Here is a 15,408-nt window from a genome sequence, read left to right on the forward strand (position 1 = left end):
ACAGCTGAGGCAGGAGGACAGAGGTTCCCAGTGTAGGCTCATTTCCTTGTCAAGAGCACTTTCCAGAGCTGAATGCCCCTGGCAAGCTGATGGGTAGGTGGCTGTTATTCTGAAAGAAATACTAATTATCCCCCCCCCCCCCCCCCCGCTGAAAAATATCTCTAGACAATATGATTAGACTTGGGGAGGGAGGGATGCTACTCATTGTAGCTTTTCTATTTTGTTCCATGCTCAGAACACAAAATGACTTGGTTTTCAGCTATGCTTCTGTTAAGGATTTCCTCCATAATTTACAAATATTTTTTTCTGCTTTTCTTCCCACCTGTTAATGGCATGAAGCTAACGTGTTTTCCTAGTGACTTCCTCTCTGCAGCCCCCCCCCTGCAGGTGTATTACTGAGGACCTCCTCATGAAGCAGGGCAGACACAGCATGTTCAGAAGCCACATGCCTGGGAGGGCCATGTACCCAGGAGCTCAAAACTTGGGTAGTGAGTCTGAGATCTACCCTTTCACCTGAAACGCCATGAAATTAAACTGCAGGGTGGATCTTCCTTTTCCCTGGGAAAAGCTGTATTTCTCTAATATTCACCTGCTTTCATCCCTTGACCTTATCCTTTAGCTCATTCCTTGAGCTAAAAGCTGACATAAATACTTAGGGAATTACTGATGAACTGCATCAGCCATTATTAGGAAGCACCTCTGGGTTGATGTTACAGGGAGCTGTGGACAGGCTCTTGGCCGTGTCCTCAGGCTGGCCCCTCCCTTCAGCTGCACGTAAAGATCCTCCTCACCCTATGGGTGGTAATTACCACTTGAGGATGTTTCTCCATCGTAGCCTGGCAGAGCTCTTCCAGGGCCTCTTGATCCTGCATCAGTTCAAGCCTCTTTTCTGAAACAATCTGTGCTGGAGTCTTCCCTCCACTCCTCCATAGCTCCTCAAACACCTGCAGGCCAGAAACGGGGAGAGAAGTCAGCAAGCAGATGCAATGAATTCCAGCTGCGAGTGTGGCCCACACGGTTACCTGCTTCTGACACATCTGGGAGGAAGCTGCTCTGTGGAGGATGTGGACACACCTGGAGTCTTCCCATGCTGAGCTGCTCCCATGGAGCAGAGCAGGAGGCCACACTGCAGAGACAGGTACTCCCTACCAGCTGACTCAGCCACCAGCAGGGAGGGTTTAGAGGAGGTGTCAGATGGTTACATATAGGCTCCTGCTGACAGGAGCAGGAGGGCCAGCCCAGCTGTCTCCTGTCCATTGAATTAACTGAAATCTGTGTGGTGAAGGATGGAGCTTCACAGGAGGCAGGAGTTAACCATTGCTCTTAGATGAGGTTCAGAAAACCCAGCCTGCTTAGAGAAAATGGCCCCATAATGAAGATACAAAATGAAAAATAACTAAAAACAGAAATCATAATCCACAGGGACCTGGTCCCAAATCTGGCTGGGATGATCAATAGTTAATGTTTGTATTTTTCTACTTATCAAAGTTGGAAATTAAAAAAAAAAAAAAAAAAGCATTTCCTGGGGCAGTTTTCCTCATTCCTCTCATTTTTCTAGTGAGAGCTGGAAGGGGTGGTGTCCTGTGTGTCTCATATGGCACCTCTTAATCTTGGCCTGTAGTTAGCATTGACCACACCTAAGACCACTTGGGCCAAGGACGAACCATCCTCCCGGAAAGATAGCTGGTCAGTAATTAGCCCATAGGACTTGGGTCAAGAGGCAGAGTAGGTAACAGCTGTGCTTGCCTTCTCCCATGCTCACATCAAAATTACAACCAAATTCTAGAACAGTTATCACTGAAAACCACCTGAGGACAAGCTACACAGAAGTCCTGTAAAGAGGCTGCGTGGAGAACGGTAGGAGGAGTGGGAAGGTGGAATGGGCAGGTCCCCCTATCCATGGTGTGGAGATTAAAAATCAGGAAGATTATCTCTGCTACAGAGGCCCCCCTGAGGAGCAAGGGGTCTCAGCCCAGGGCACCAGTACTGGAAAGAGAAGTCCCCACAACATCTGGCTGTGAAAAACCAGCAGAGATTGCATGAGAGTGAGATGGAAGGCTGTTGGAGTACCCGCATTCCTCTTTCGAGGATCCTCGAACAGACTCATTTGCTTCCCTAATCACTTGCTCTGGGCTCTAGCACAGCGGCAGCAGCTTGAAAAGCACCAGGGACACAAGGTGAGGAGTTAAACTGATTGGCTTCAGGGCTGGTGGCAGCTCTCTCTGGAGACAGAAGTGCTGGCAGAAGCCGCTGCTCCTTTGTTGAGCCCTTCTCCCATCCTGCCAGTCTGGTACAGGTGGGTGCCAAATCTGAGCTCTCCATCAAACTGGCTAACACCATTTCACCCTGCCCTGGTGTTATATCCTCCCCACCAACTTGCTTGCCCGACCTGAGCCACTTCTAGTGGTTCCTCCACACAAGTGGCCTGCCTTAGCTTATGCTATGGACTTTCCTAAAATACCTCAAAGGTCCACAAAACCCAAACAAGCAGAATCCAGCCTGGCATTCTCTGTACCTCTTGCTAAGTGGCTCCAAGCCTGGCACAAGTGACAACCAGTCTCAACTTGCATTGTAACTCCTGTCAGGTGGCCCCAAGCCTGGTATAGGCCATGGCCAGCCTTGGCTTGGAACATAGCCTCAACTAAGCAGACACAAGCCCTATACAAGTGATGGCTGGCCTCAGCACACACGGTGGTGCCCATCAAAGGGCTCAAGCCTGCACAGTGGCAGCCAGGCTGGGTTGCAGCAGAGCATCCAAGCCCAGCCCAAGCGCCAAGCCTGGCACAAGCATTGGCTGACCTTGGCCTGCACCAGAGCCCCTTCCAAGAGGCTCCAGAACCAACACACCCAGTGGTTAACTTCAGACCACATGAGAGCACCACCCAACCGGCTCCACAAATGACACCCTTGAAAGGCAAGCCTGGTTGGTACCAGAACTCAGCTAAAGCAACTTCTACTCCATGGAGTCAACATCCACACAATAGTCTCCAAATAGCCAAAGCAATCTTGAGAAAGAACGAAGTTGGAGGTATCACATTACCTGACTTTAGGTATGGTGGTCAAGGCAGTGTGGTACTGGTATGGGGACAGATGTGTGGATTGATGGGGCAGAGTGGAGAGCCCAGATGTAAGCCCTTATCTATATCATCAACTGACCTAACAGGAGGCAGGGCTGTACAGAGGAGCAAAGACAGTCTCTTAGGTGGTTGCTGGTTGAGAAAGCTGGACAGATACTTGCAGGAAAGTGAGGCTGGACCACATTCTTACTCTATATACAGGAATGAACTCAGAATGGGCTGAGACTTGGGTGTAAAACCTGAGACCATGGAACTCCTATAGAAAACCACAGGCAGTAAATCCTTTGACATTACTCTAAACAATATTTTTTATAGGCATGTCTTCTCAGGCAAGGGAAACAAAAGGAAAGAGAAATAAATGGGACTATATAAACTGGAACTACAAACTAAAAAGCTTTTGTGTAGAGGAAGCCATCAACAGAATGAGGGAACAAGCTACTGAATAATAAAAGACATTTGCCAACTCATATACACAGACAACAGTATAGTTATTACCAGAGGGAAAGGGGAATAAATGGTGATGGAAGGAGATTTGACTTGGGGTGAACATACAATATACAGATGGTGTATTATAGAACTGTGCACCTGAAATATGTATAATTTTATTAACCAACAAGAGGCCTGGTGCACGAAATTTGTGCATGCGTGTGGTCCTTAGACATGGCCGGTGATCAGGGCCTCCTTTTGTTTCATGTCACCCCCTCGTGGTCAGTGCACATCATAGTGAGTGATTGGTCTCCCAGTCGAACTCCTGAGGGGACACTTTGCATATTAGCCTTTTATATAGACTAGAGGCCCAGTGCATGAAATTTGTGCATGGGAGGGGTGCTCAGCCCAGCCTGCACCCACTTGCAATGTAAAACCCCTCAGGGGATGTCCAAACTGGCAGTCAGAGATCCCTCTCGCAGTCTGGGACCGCTAGTTTCTAACTGTTTGCCTGCCTGCCGGTCTGATCGCCCCTATCTGCTCTGCTTACCTGCCTCAGCCCCTGCTGCTGCAGCTTCATCCGAAATGACATCTGGAAGGTCATTCAGCTGTCTGGTCTAATTACCATTTTATTATTATATATGTCACCCCAATAAATTCTATGAAAACCATTGTTTCTAATTATAAAAGTTAATCACTGTAGAAAATAAGGGAAAATAAAAAAGATAAAAACAAATCACCTGTATTCCCATTCCCTCAGGATAACCAAGGTTAGTATTTTGGAGTTTTCCCTTCCCATCTTTGTCTTTTTGTTTTGTAACAGAATTATGACCATAATGTGTATACAATTTGTGACCCATTTTTGTTTCATTTATCACAGAAGTGCTTCCTTATATTAATGAAAAGCTATTCATCAAATATATTTATAATTATCTCCTACTGATAGGTATTTAGACTTTGACCAATGTTTTTGTCCATCACAATAGTCTCCTAAAAGAAGTTCCCAGTTGAAATTGTCCAACATTCAGGAAAAGAAGAATGAAGATCTCAAGAGACCCCACATCTCTGGCTCAAAGCAAAAATCACCTGTGAGAACTCTCTAATAAAGAATCTATGCCGCAACCCTTCTAGGAAAGGAGGTGGGAAGCTCATGGCTTTGTCTCAGGGGCCATGCAGATCTGAGCAGGTCAACCAGGTTGTCAGCCTAGGTCTGATACCTCACACAACTGGGACCGACAGGCTCAAACAATGGTGGGATTTGCTTGAACCAAAATCACCAGAATTCAGGCGATATGGAGCAGCACGGAAATCATTGCCAAACCACACCATTCAGAGGAAAAGCAGGACAACAGGACTGATGCTTTTAAATACAGAGACTGCTTCCTGAGAAAGAAGGGTGAGGTGGGGTAAAAAGGAGAGACATGAGACAAACACATTTCAGGGGCCTCCAGGAACAAAGGGGAGCCTGGTGGCTGGAGTGTCTACTCATGGAATTAGAACACATCAGCTTACTAACTTCCCTCATTAGTCAAGTGGCATTGTAGCCCAGCTCCAGCCCCTTGGACTGACACTGTAGACTTCACTGGTCCAAACCTCGGCTTAATCCTACTTAAGACAAATTGTACACTCGTGGCTGGAACCTAGTAGGGTGGGAGCCACTGAAGGGGCCACGTGCTTCCTCCCCTGGCCCTCTTGCAGCAAATGTAATGGCCTCTGTTGTTGCCAGCGTCATGGTGTAGCATAAATCCTCAGCTTTTGTCTGTGTTTAATTACTACCCTGGGAAGTGCAATCAAAGTGCAATGTTTTTGGCCAGGCATGTAGCTTTAGGCTCAGCTGCTGCCTACTCAAGGGGCACACATACAAATAAGGAATTCCCGGGGCATCCTGGTCCTTTGTACTAATGTCCACCAAAATATGGGGTAATACAAACTGGGAACCCCAAACGCACCCGACCAATGAGCCAGCTCTAAAATGGGGACAGAAACTCATCTTTCAGCTTGTTTTAAGTTATCTAGAAGGAAAGCAGGCAGGCCCTTCACCTATACTGGGAGCTTCCAGGATCAGAAAATGGAGGAAAGACCTATTTAGGGGACATCCCCTCTGGTCAGAGGCAAGTATTGTGAAAGATCATCCTTCCAAAAGAAACAAACATCAGCACAAACCCTTAAGAGAAGCAGGGCAAAGAAAAATATGGAAAGACCAAAAATATTAAAAGGAGGTAAAAGACATGAAATATTTGTATGCATGTAACACTATCTACAAAAGTTTTTGTTGATTTTTGTTTAGACACAAGGAAATGACAAAATGAAGGATAATAATCTTGATACTCTCAATAGATACATAAAAAGCACTCAACAAGATACAACATCCATTTATGACAAAACTCTCAAAAAATGGTTTAGAAGGAAAGTACTGCAACACAATACAATATGGGCCACATGACAAACAGCAGCTAACAACTGAACACTTTCCCTCTAGGATCAGGAACAAGACAAGGATGCCCACTCTTGCCACTTTTATTCATATAGTACTGGAAGTCCTCGCCAGAGCAATTAGGCAAAAACAACAACAACCACCAAACAAACAAACAAACAAAAATAACAAAAGGGATCCAAATTGGGAAGGAAGTGAAACTCATTATTTGTGAATGACATTTTATATGTGGATAACCCTAAAGACCATAAAAAAAACTATTAGAAGTAATAAACTCAGTAAAGTTGCAGGATACAAAAATCAATATGCAAAAATCTGTTGCATTTCTCTCTATTAACAACGAACTATCAAAGTGAAATGAGGAAAACATCCCACTTACCATCACTACAAAAAGAATATGATACCTAGGAATAAGTGTAACCAAGAATGTGGAAGACCTATACACTGAAAACTGCAATACAATTGTGAAAGACACTGAAGAAAACACAAGGAAATGAAAAGATATTCCGTGTTCACAGACAAGAAAAATTAACATTGTTAAAATGCCAATGTTACCTAAAGGAATCTACAGAGTTAATGCAATCCTTAACAAAATCCCAATGGCATTTTTCACAGAAATGGAACAAAAAATCCTGAAATTTGTATGGTACCACAAAAGACTCTAATAGCCAAAGCAATCCTAAGGAAAAAAACAAAACAAAAAATGGATACATCACATTCCCCAATTTTAAACTATATTATAAAGCTATAGAAAAAATAAAGTTTAGGTAATACAGGAAAATATAGAGATTTTTCAAATTCTAGTACCTTGAAATCTACAATTAATACTGGATGAATACCATTCCCATGCATACATACCAGAAGGATGAATTCTTCATAAAAAACAAATATTTACTTCACCAGAAATTCAGAAAACAAGTAAAATAAAGCAAAACCACCAAGACAATCCTATATAATAAAAGGCTATTATGCAAATAGACCAAACAGCAGAACCAAAACAACTGAACAAGTGGTCTCTATGACCACCATGGGTGTAAGCTGAACATGGTGGGTGTTGGCCGCTGTGGGATGAAGCAGCAGATGAGCAGGGGTGCCAGACCAAGGCAGGGCACCGGTCACTGTCATTAGGATGAGCCTCTGGTGATTACTGAAAATTCTTTGTTCCTACAAACTGTGTTCCTGCCTGGTGCTCACACCTGTTGCCAGTGCCAGCCCTGCTTGCACCTGCAACTGGCACTGGAGCTGCCACTCACACCTGCTGATGGTGCCCAGCACCAATCCCAATCACTCAGTGCCATTAGCAGGTGTGAGCAGCAGCTTCTGGCCTAATCCCTATCAGGGCTTCTCCACCTCCCCCTGCTCCTGAGGGGTGATCGGGGCAGTAGCCAACGTTTGCACCCACTGCTGGTGCCAGCACCCGCTGGTGTCAGCCTCAATTACTCCGTGCTGTCACTGGGTGCGAGCAGGGCCAGCATCTTCAGTGCATGGGAGTGAGGCAGCGGGAGCAGGGCTGCCTGTAGACAGGACCAGGGGCCGTGGGGGGAGGGGCCAGGTGGGGTATCACAGAAAATGGGCAGAGACCTGCCCTTGTGCATACCACAACCTTGAGGCCCACAATTCCTTTCAAGATGCACCAATTTGTGCACTGGGCCTCTAGTGATAAATAAGGGAGATTTCCTTATGCAGCACACAAGTCACACCTTTCTAATCAGACTTTTATTTCACTTTGCCTCCCAGAAGCCAGGATTTACCCCACCTCCTTTTTTACATGCTCCAAATTTATTTAGAATCCAAAAGTGTCTCTATATCTGAACCCAGCTGTTAGCACCTTCCAGCATGTTCCCCGTCATCCCATATCATGTAACAGAGCCTATCATATTCACTGCACTGGGTTGGTTTGTTTTGTTTCCTTTTCTTCTGTGTGTGGGGCAAGATGAGTGGAAAGGGGAAGATTTCGCCCTTCATTTCAAATGCTACAATTCATCTGCTCTTTAATGCACACACATGTATTTTCTGCCCTACAGCCATCTCATCTTTCTGCTCTAGCTGAGCATTCCCATAAACATTTGTATTCCTCTGACATCCCAGCAACCACAATCCTTTCCTGAAGGTGGCCAGGGCCCTGCAGTGTCAGCCTCACTTAGTGCGGAAACAGCCTTGATCAGTTCCTGTCTCCAGGTTCAACCTGAATGGGCAGATGTATGCTTCATGGTGCCTCCTAATTAGCCAAAAGCAGACACTTTCCAAAGCCTCACTCTGTAATCTGCCACTACTGTTGATGTGTATAACTATTAAATGCCAAAGGCACCATTAAAATAACATTCGTTTCTGGCTACCTCATTGACAGCTTCAGGTATCTGAAGTGAGATCAGGCGGTTGCCTTGATGTTCTTGACTGTTCTGGGTACTTACTTGAGTTTTCAGAATTCCAGGAATCTTTCACTCACCTGACATTGTTAGATGGAGGTGGAGATGAGGCACCAGGCCACCTATGATGATGATGTTATTGTTCTGTGTTTTCACTGAGCATGTGTGTGAAATTTTCTGAGCTTAGGCAGTGTGTCTGACCTTATCCTCCTTGCTGAATGACTGGCTTTCAGGGGCAACCACGAGACGAAGAAAAATGAGTCCCTGGTCTTGGAGGCTGTCACCACAGGCTGCTGGAGCCTCTCACAGCCCAGGGCAAGTTCCATAGTCAGAATCCCTCAGGAACGTCAGGGCCCCAGTCTTTTATATAAGCAAATGTTTGGAAAACATTCCAAGCAAGTCAATAAGTATTCCCCGTGGTTAGCAAAGATGAGAAGCAAATCACCTGCCTAGCTTAGACTGGCTTTATTTTATTTGCTAAATAAAATATTTCTACCTTTCAGCATGCAAATAGCACTTATAAGCATTTACTACTTCAACTAGGAAATTCACTGAGCGATGGCAGAAAACTTCTGCTGGGACAGCAGAGCAGGGAGAAGCTTTAGGAAGTGGGGGCATACCTTTTTAGCTGCGGCTGAAGAAATTGTTTTCTGGTCCAGTAGGTTGAGAAGCTCGGCCAGTGCAGAAGGTGTGACAGGACTAGCAGCCCCAAAAGGAGAGAAAAGAAATGCATATTTCATGTTAGCATATCCATTTACAGTTTCTTATAACTGCAAGACTCGATTTTATAGGTTTACATAATTAACCTCCTACCCAGGAAGGAAAACAGGGCCATTTGGACTTTATTTTATTTACTTTGTATTTTAAGATCTAACAAATTTTTGTGACTAGCGTTGTTTTTCTTTGTTTTACCACCCAACAATAACAGCTGTTTGGCAGAAGTTGTAGCAACAGACAATTGCTCAGTTTAATTTGTCAAAGAAAGGAGGTGGCTGCAAAATTCATGAACCGTGATGAGGAAAGAAAACAAAACAAAACAAAACAAAAAAACCCCACCCCAGTAATTAAGCATTTTCAACAGAAGACCAGCCTAAAAATTACTTTAAACAAAACAGCTAAAAAAGCCACATTTTGAGAGTTTCTGTGGAAATATAAATTATTTTTTATTATGAGAGCTTTTCTTTAAGGGAATGCAATGACTACCCACCATTTCTTTAGCTATCCTCAAGGGCATCTTCTTAAACTGTTCTCTTCTGAAGTCACAAGAGCTTTCAGGACACAAGGCTTAGAAGTCATTATCTATACTTCTAGGACATGACTTATTTACCAAGATGCTGTGATACAAAAGGCCAAGAAGCAAATAAACACAAAGTGTCATTAATTCACACTCAGGGGTAGGAGTTGGGGTGAGGGGGTGAGTGCCGAGATTACTGAAAAGACAAAACTGAATTATAGATTTCTTTTAAAATATATGGTTTTGCTACTTCCAAACACATACTGTAACTAGGATAATTAAACCGTCTATCTGAGGTCATTATGGGCTAGTTTTAAATAGGTGGGGCGGCTTATAAACAGCGCTTAACACCACTCGAAAAATACCTTCTGTTTGAGTCTTGGTTGTCATCATTTGCTATTCATTTCTTTGCAAGCTCTTAGATAATAAAAAGGAAACTGCTGTTTAGCCTCTGCCAATTTCCATGAATTTCAGACCAAGAGAATGCAAGTTAACCTGATGTGCCTTACTGTGCAGTCTGATGCAAGTACAGTGAGACCTCATTAGGATTGTTCACTGAAAACAGCTAACACATGGAGGCAGACATCAGCCTTAAAGTGTTTGTTTATCCCAAAGTACATATGGATAAAGGTGACCCCAAGTGGAAATTAGGTTTGGAGAGTGTCTGATGTTATTAGTTGGCATCTGGAACATCTGTGAAGCCCCCTGATTTAATAGCAACAGGAAGAGGGGCAGACGACTGGGAAATAAGCTTTTGCCAACCTCCACCCTGACGGGTCATACAGAATCAGGTTGCTAGGATGCTCTGCAATCCTAGAAAATACAACAGCCAATTAGACTGTCTAGAACCACAATCAGCACTGAGATGGAACTGGATTTCTAGAGCAGTGGTCGCCAACCTTCCAGACCTCACAGACCACCAATGGTCTGCGGACCACCGGTTGGCAACTGCTATTCTAGAGCATGCAAAAAAAAAAAAAAAAAAGGGGGGGGGGAGGGGGTCCCTACTCTCATATGAGTCCAGGATATAAAAGATGCTGGGACAGAGGACAGAAACAGAACATAACTAAAAATACTTTGCCTTTCACCTAATGACCTTAATTCATTAAGTAGGTGATAAATTTATACTATAAAACACCTCTACTGACCTACCAGCACTTTGGATTTCTCAATCGCCTTTTTACACCCACAATGCTTAACACATAGTAGGTCAATAATATGCTTCATAGAATTCTTCTCCACAATGGGGGCATCTGGTATACTGCGTATACCAATTCTAGATATACTAGGGCTAACCTCGAGTAAGAGGATGACAAAGATCAGTTCCTATCTCACCCTTAAGAACTCCACTCACCATATAAATAAATAAACCATCAATATGGTACAGAATGGCAATAGAAGCACAACTACTAACTTGCTGCTGTCAGATAATACCAGTTTCTGGACAGTAAATTCATCGCAGGCAAGAATTAGCTGACACTGAAGGCTTAAGCTTTCCGTGCTTGCTTCCAATCCCCCAAGGCCAGGGTATCTACAGAGCAGAGGAGATGGGGTATGTCACCTCTCTCAACTTCGAACTTTGGAGCCTTTTAGGATCACAACTTCATCACTAGCTTGGATTGTGGCAACAGATACCTGATACCTCTCAACCATGATCCGGCCAAACTGTACTTGGTAAATGTGCTATCATCTCAATCCCAAAGCTCATTTTAGGTCCAAAGTTCACCTTCTGCAGATGTAAAAGCTCCTGGAGGAAGACATGAGACTTGGACATCCAGAGGTTCTTGCTGCTCAACAGTCCTTTTATCTCTCTCTTTTTTTAATTTTTAAAAAATTTTTATTGATTTTTTACAGAGAGGAAGGGAGAGAGATAGAGAGCCAGAAACGTCGATGAGAGAGAAACATCGACCAGCCGCCTCCTGCACATCCCCTACAGGGGATGTGCCCGCAGCCAACATACATGCCCTTGACTGGAATTGAACCCGGAACCTTTCAGTCCGCAGACCGACGCTCTACCACTGAGCCAAACCGGTTTCGGCTATCTCTCTAACTCTTAACAACCAGACTGTTCTCACAGCCTCCTTCCCATGACCCTCTCGGCAAATACCCTCTCCTCCCACTTCATAAAGACATCAGCTGATGCAAGATTCATCATTTTCAATTGTGCCCTCCTCCTATTTCATCAAATAAACCCCCTTGGCCCATACTCTTAATCCCATCACCCTCCATTCCTAAGATTCAGACTCACTCAGATACTTACTCCCTCTCTCTTGTGGCTTTAATGTTGAGATATTCCCTATCATGAAAATGCCTTTTGCCCAGCCAGTGAGGCTCAGTGGTTGAGCATTGACCCATGAACCAGGAAGTCATGGTTCAATTCCTGGTCAGGGCACATACCCAGGTTGTGGTCTTAGACCCCCAGGTAGGGGGCATGCAGCAGGCAGCCAATCAATGATTCTCATTATTGATGTTTCTATCTCTTTCCCTATCCCCTCCTCTCTGAAATCAATAAAAAAATATATTTTAAATTAATAACCAGTCCTAGCTCACAGGCTATAAACTGGGCTCACAATCCCCATTATTAATGCCATCCACATATCATGCCACTGGACTAATCTTCCTGTCACTATCAGTCCCTTCTTGGCCTGAAACATTCCCTGGTTCTTTAGAGCGTAAGGAAGCACTGCCACAGCTGCCCTGGGAGTTCAGGTACTCTACTGGTCTGGACATCTGGGCTTTATCAAGAAATGCTTGCTCCGGGAATATGTCATTTCCACTTTCTTAACGAAATCCAACCTGTTATTAACAGTAATTTAGAATGAGATATTAACAACAAAAAAACTTTAAAATATATCTGAAGTAATTAAAAAACCATGTTTAAAAAGAGCTTTTCTGGTTGGACATTTTAAATACCAGGGGCCTTAGATATCCTCTAAGAACACTGAGAGGTCTTCAAAGATGGATGCTAATTTACAAAATCTGTCCCTGCCACCTATCTCTAGGGTGTTCCTTGCAGGTGTCATCATGAGACTAATGTGAGCTCTGTAGTACTGCTATTCTAAGCTTTGAGAACATTCACCCTAGTGGCTAGGGTTGTTCATTAGTGTGTGTCCCAAGGGCACACTGGCAAACCAGACCAGCTAGCAGGTCTGTGAAAGGTATAGGAAGAGAGCTGTTCCAGCTGGGTCTGGGCTCCTCAATGTTTGTTTTCATACAAAATAAAACAGAACTGTTGTTTAGTTTCCTCTTTACCTGTTTTTAGAACAACCAAACATAGTGGACCCTGGAACAATGCCTGGTTTAGGGTGCCAATTGCAAGTGCATCCAAAATCCACTTAACTAATAATCCAACTTCCCCAAGACTTAATAGCCTATTGTTGCATAGAAGCCTTATCAATAACATGAACAGTTAGCACATATTTTCTATGCTATATTCTTATAATAAAGTAAGCTAAATAGGATATTAAGAAAATCATAAGGAAAATACATTTACAGTATTTATTGAAAGAAATCTGTGTATAACTGGACCTGCACGGTTCAAACCTGGGTTGTTCAAGGGTCAACTGTATACTTTTATTTCTAACTGGGTACCCTTTCAGTTAAGACTCCAGCGCTTATGAATTGTTTGGATAAATACCAGGAGCTCCAACTTCACTAAACAAGCTCATTTATCAACCTCAGTTCCTTTGGAAGCTACCAACACCTTAAGCAAACCCCTAATTTCACAGACCAATATGAAAAGAAACTGACCTGAAAGTCAGGGGATGTGGCTTCAGTTTTGGCAGGCTGCAATGTAACCTTACAGATTAGGGCCTCCATTTCCCCATGTGCTAAACGAAGGAGCTGGACCAGAGGATAGCCACCAGGACTAAAATTCAGGGAGCATAGCCAACAATATAGAGACCATAAATTCACAGCTAAGATTGCATTTTCTCCAAAAGCTCACACCACATCTTCTTGCAGCCCTTCTGGTGTCCCCTGGCTGACACCATCTCCCTCCTCTCTGTTCCCACTGCACTGTGCAGAGGTCTAAAACAGGAACCCCATTCGGCTTTGAATTAAAATATTCCCCAGGAGACGGAAAGCTTCCTGAAGGCCCAAATGGGTCTGTTTCTCTCTCCACACACTGCAGAGATGCATGTGTTTTCCTTGAGTTCCCACGCCCTACATATTCTGGTTCTGCTCCAATGATACAGTTAACTGTACTCTCCTGACATTTCCCACCCTCTGCTCCTACCAGCTATGCTCCTCCCTGGTCCAAAAACATGCCAGTTTCTTTCCATTCCCACACCTTGGCTCCCCACTGGTGTCATGCTGCCCCTCTTCCTCACCAAATCCTGTCCATCCTTTAAGACAGAGGTGGGGAACGTCCAGACCACGGACGTATAAGGCCCTGTGATATCATCTGGTCTGGCCCTGACCAGGCAGCAGCAGGCAGGACTCATAGTTTAATAAATCTAGGAGCTTTTTTCATAGCAGCATAAATTATAATAAGTAGATTATATTAAGAGAATGATGTTATAAATAGTCCAATGGCCCTTGGCAGAAGAAAAGGTTCCTCACCCCTGCTTTAAGACAAAAAGGCAACAGAGGGATACGTGTGGAGGAGACTGAGGGTGGCCATTGCTTTGGCATCTAATACACCTAGATGGCAAAAAGAAGAGAACTAACACTGAGGATCCACCCTGTGCCAGGAACTGTGCACTTTCTTCTCAAAACCCTTGGGGGCAGGAATGGTCTTTTCCTTTTACAGTGAGGAAACAGGTGCAGGGTGGGGAGCTCCTTCAGGGTCACTACTGACAAGTAGCTCAGAAGGAAAATGCACTGACCCCACATTAATACATGCATATACACATGTGAGTAAGAGGCTGGACCTCAAGTTGGCATTGCAGAGAATTCATGTCTTTGAGCAAACACCTTTGGAACTGTATACCAACATCAGCCCATCTTTCCACTGCACTTCTCCACAGCAATGGATACTGAGACAATGACACACCCACCGAGACCGGGCTCCACTGGGACTGGGACCTTGCCAGGGTCCTGCCGACTGCCTCTGTCCCTAATCAACTCTCCCAACTCTCCACATTTAAACCTGCTGCTCACTCTTTCCTTCTTGAAACTTTCTGGGGGCATCTGTGACACCAGTTCTCCCTTGGCTTTTCCCCTTCTTTGCTGCCTACGCTTCTCAGTTCAAGTCCAGAGAATCTCAGACTTCTCATCGGCCACCTCCCTGACAGTTCTCATCTGCCCCCACAACTTCACGTACCTTCTCTATGCTGCTCAGTCCATGTTCTACTTATACCTGACTATGTATTTGCATTTCTAAAAGTGCCATGCTCAGACTTATTCAAGACTTTTCTACATGTTGCTCCCTGTGCCCGAACACTTTTATCCCTGGACTTTGCCTGACTAACCCTACTCATCCTTGCTCAGGTCTTGGCTTAGCTGTTAGTTTCCCTTCTCAGATCATCTAACTCACTGCTTTGTAATCACCAGCTTCTGGCCCGTCAACTCTGACTAGTCTTCCCAGGCTTGAGTGTAAGTTAACATGTGTTGAATAGTGAATGCATGAGAATGCTCAGATTTATACCTCCCATATATCTGTCCGCAGCAGATCGATATGTCCGACTGCCTGTTAGTTATTCCTATGATGCAGATGTCCTTCACCAGGTTAGGGAAGTTTTCAATTATTTCTTTAAATAAATTCTTGATCCCTTGCTCTCTCTTCTCCTTCTGGTACCCCTATAATGCAGATGTAGTTACACTCCATGTTGTCCCAAAGGTCCCTTAATCTCTCCTCATTTTTTAAAGTTATTTTACCCTTTTACTGACTTGATAGGTGCTGTGTCTTCCAAATAGCTTATTCAAACC

The 15,408-nt window shown here is 44.3% G+C and overlaps 1 protein-coding gene across 2 annotated transcripts in view; it reads right to left on the reverse strand.

Annotated features, from left to right (window-relative positions):
• Window positions 1–15,408, reverse strand: part of GATB (glutamyl-tRNA amidotransferase subunit B) — an 84,954-nt gene that overhangs the window by 8,498 nt on the left and 61,048 nt on the right. For both annotated transcript variants that reach the window (XM_084884908.1, XM_084884907.1), the window contains 2 exons: window positions 8,924–9,002; window positions 810–944 (listed from right to left, as the gene is read on the reverse strand). In XM_084884908.1, the coding sequence (XP_084741034.1) occupies window positions 810–944; window positions 8,924–9,002 (214 nt within the window). The remainder of the gene's footprint in view (window positions 1–809; window positions 945–8,923; window positions 9,003–15,408) is intronic.

The sequence above is a fragment of the Pipistrellus hanaki genome (genome assembly GCF_964339955.1).
Source record: "Pipistrellus hanaki genome assembly, chromosome: 5".
Taxonomy (NCBI): Eukaryota; Metazoa; Chordata; class Mammalia; order Chiroptera; family Vespertilionidae; genus Pipistrellus; species Pipistrellus hanaki.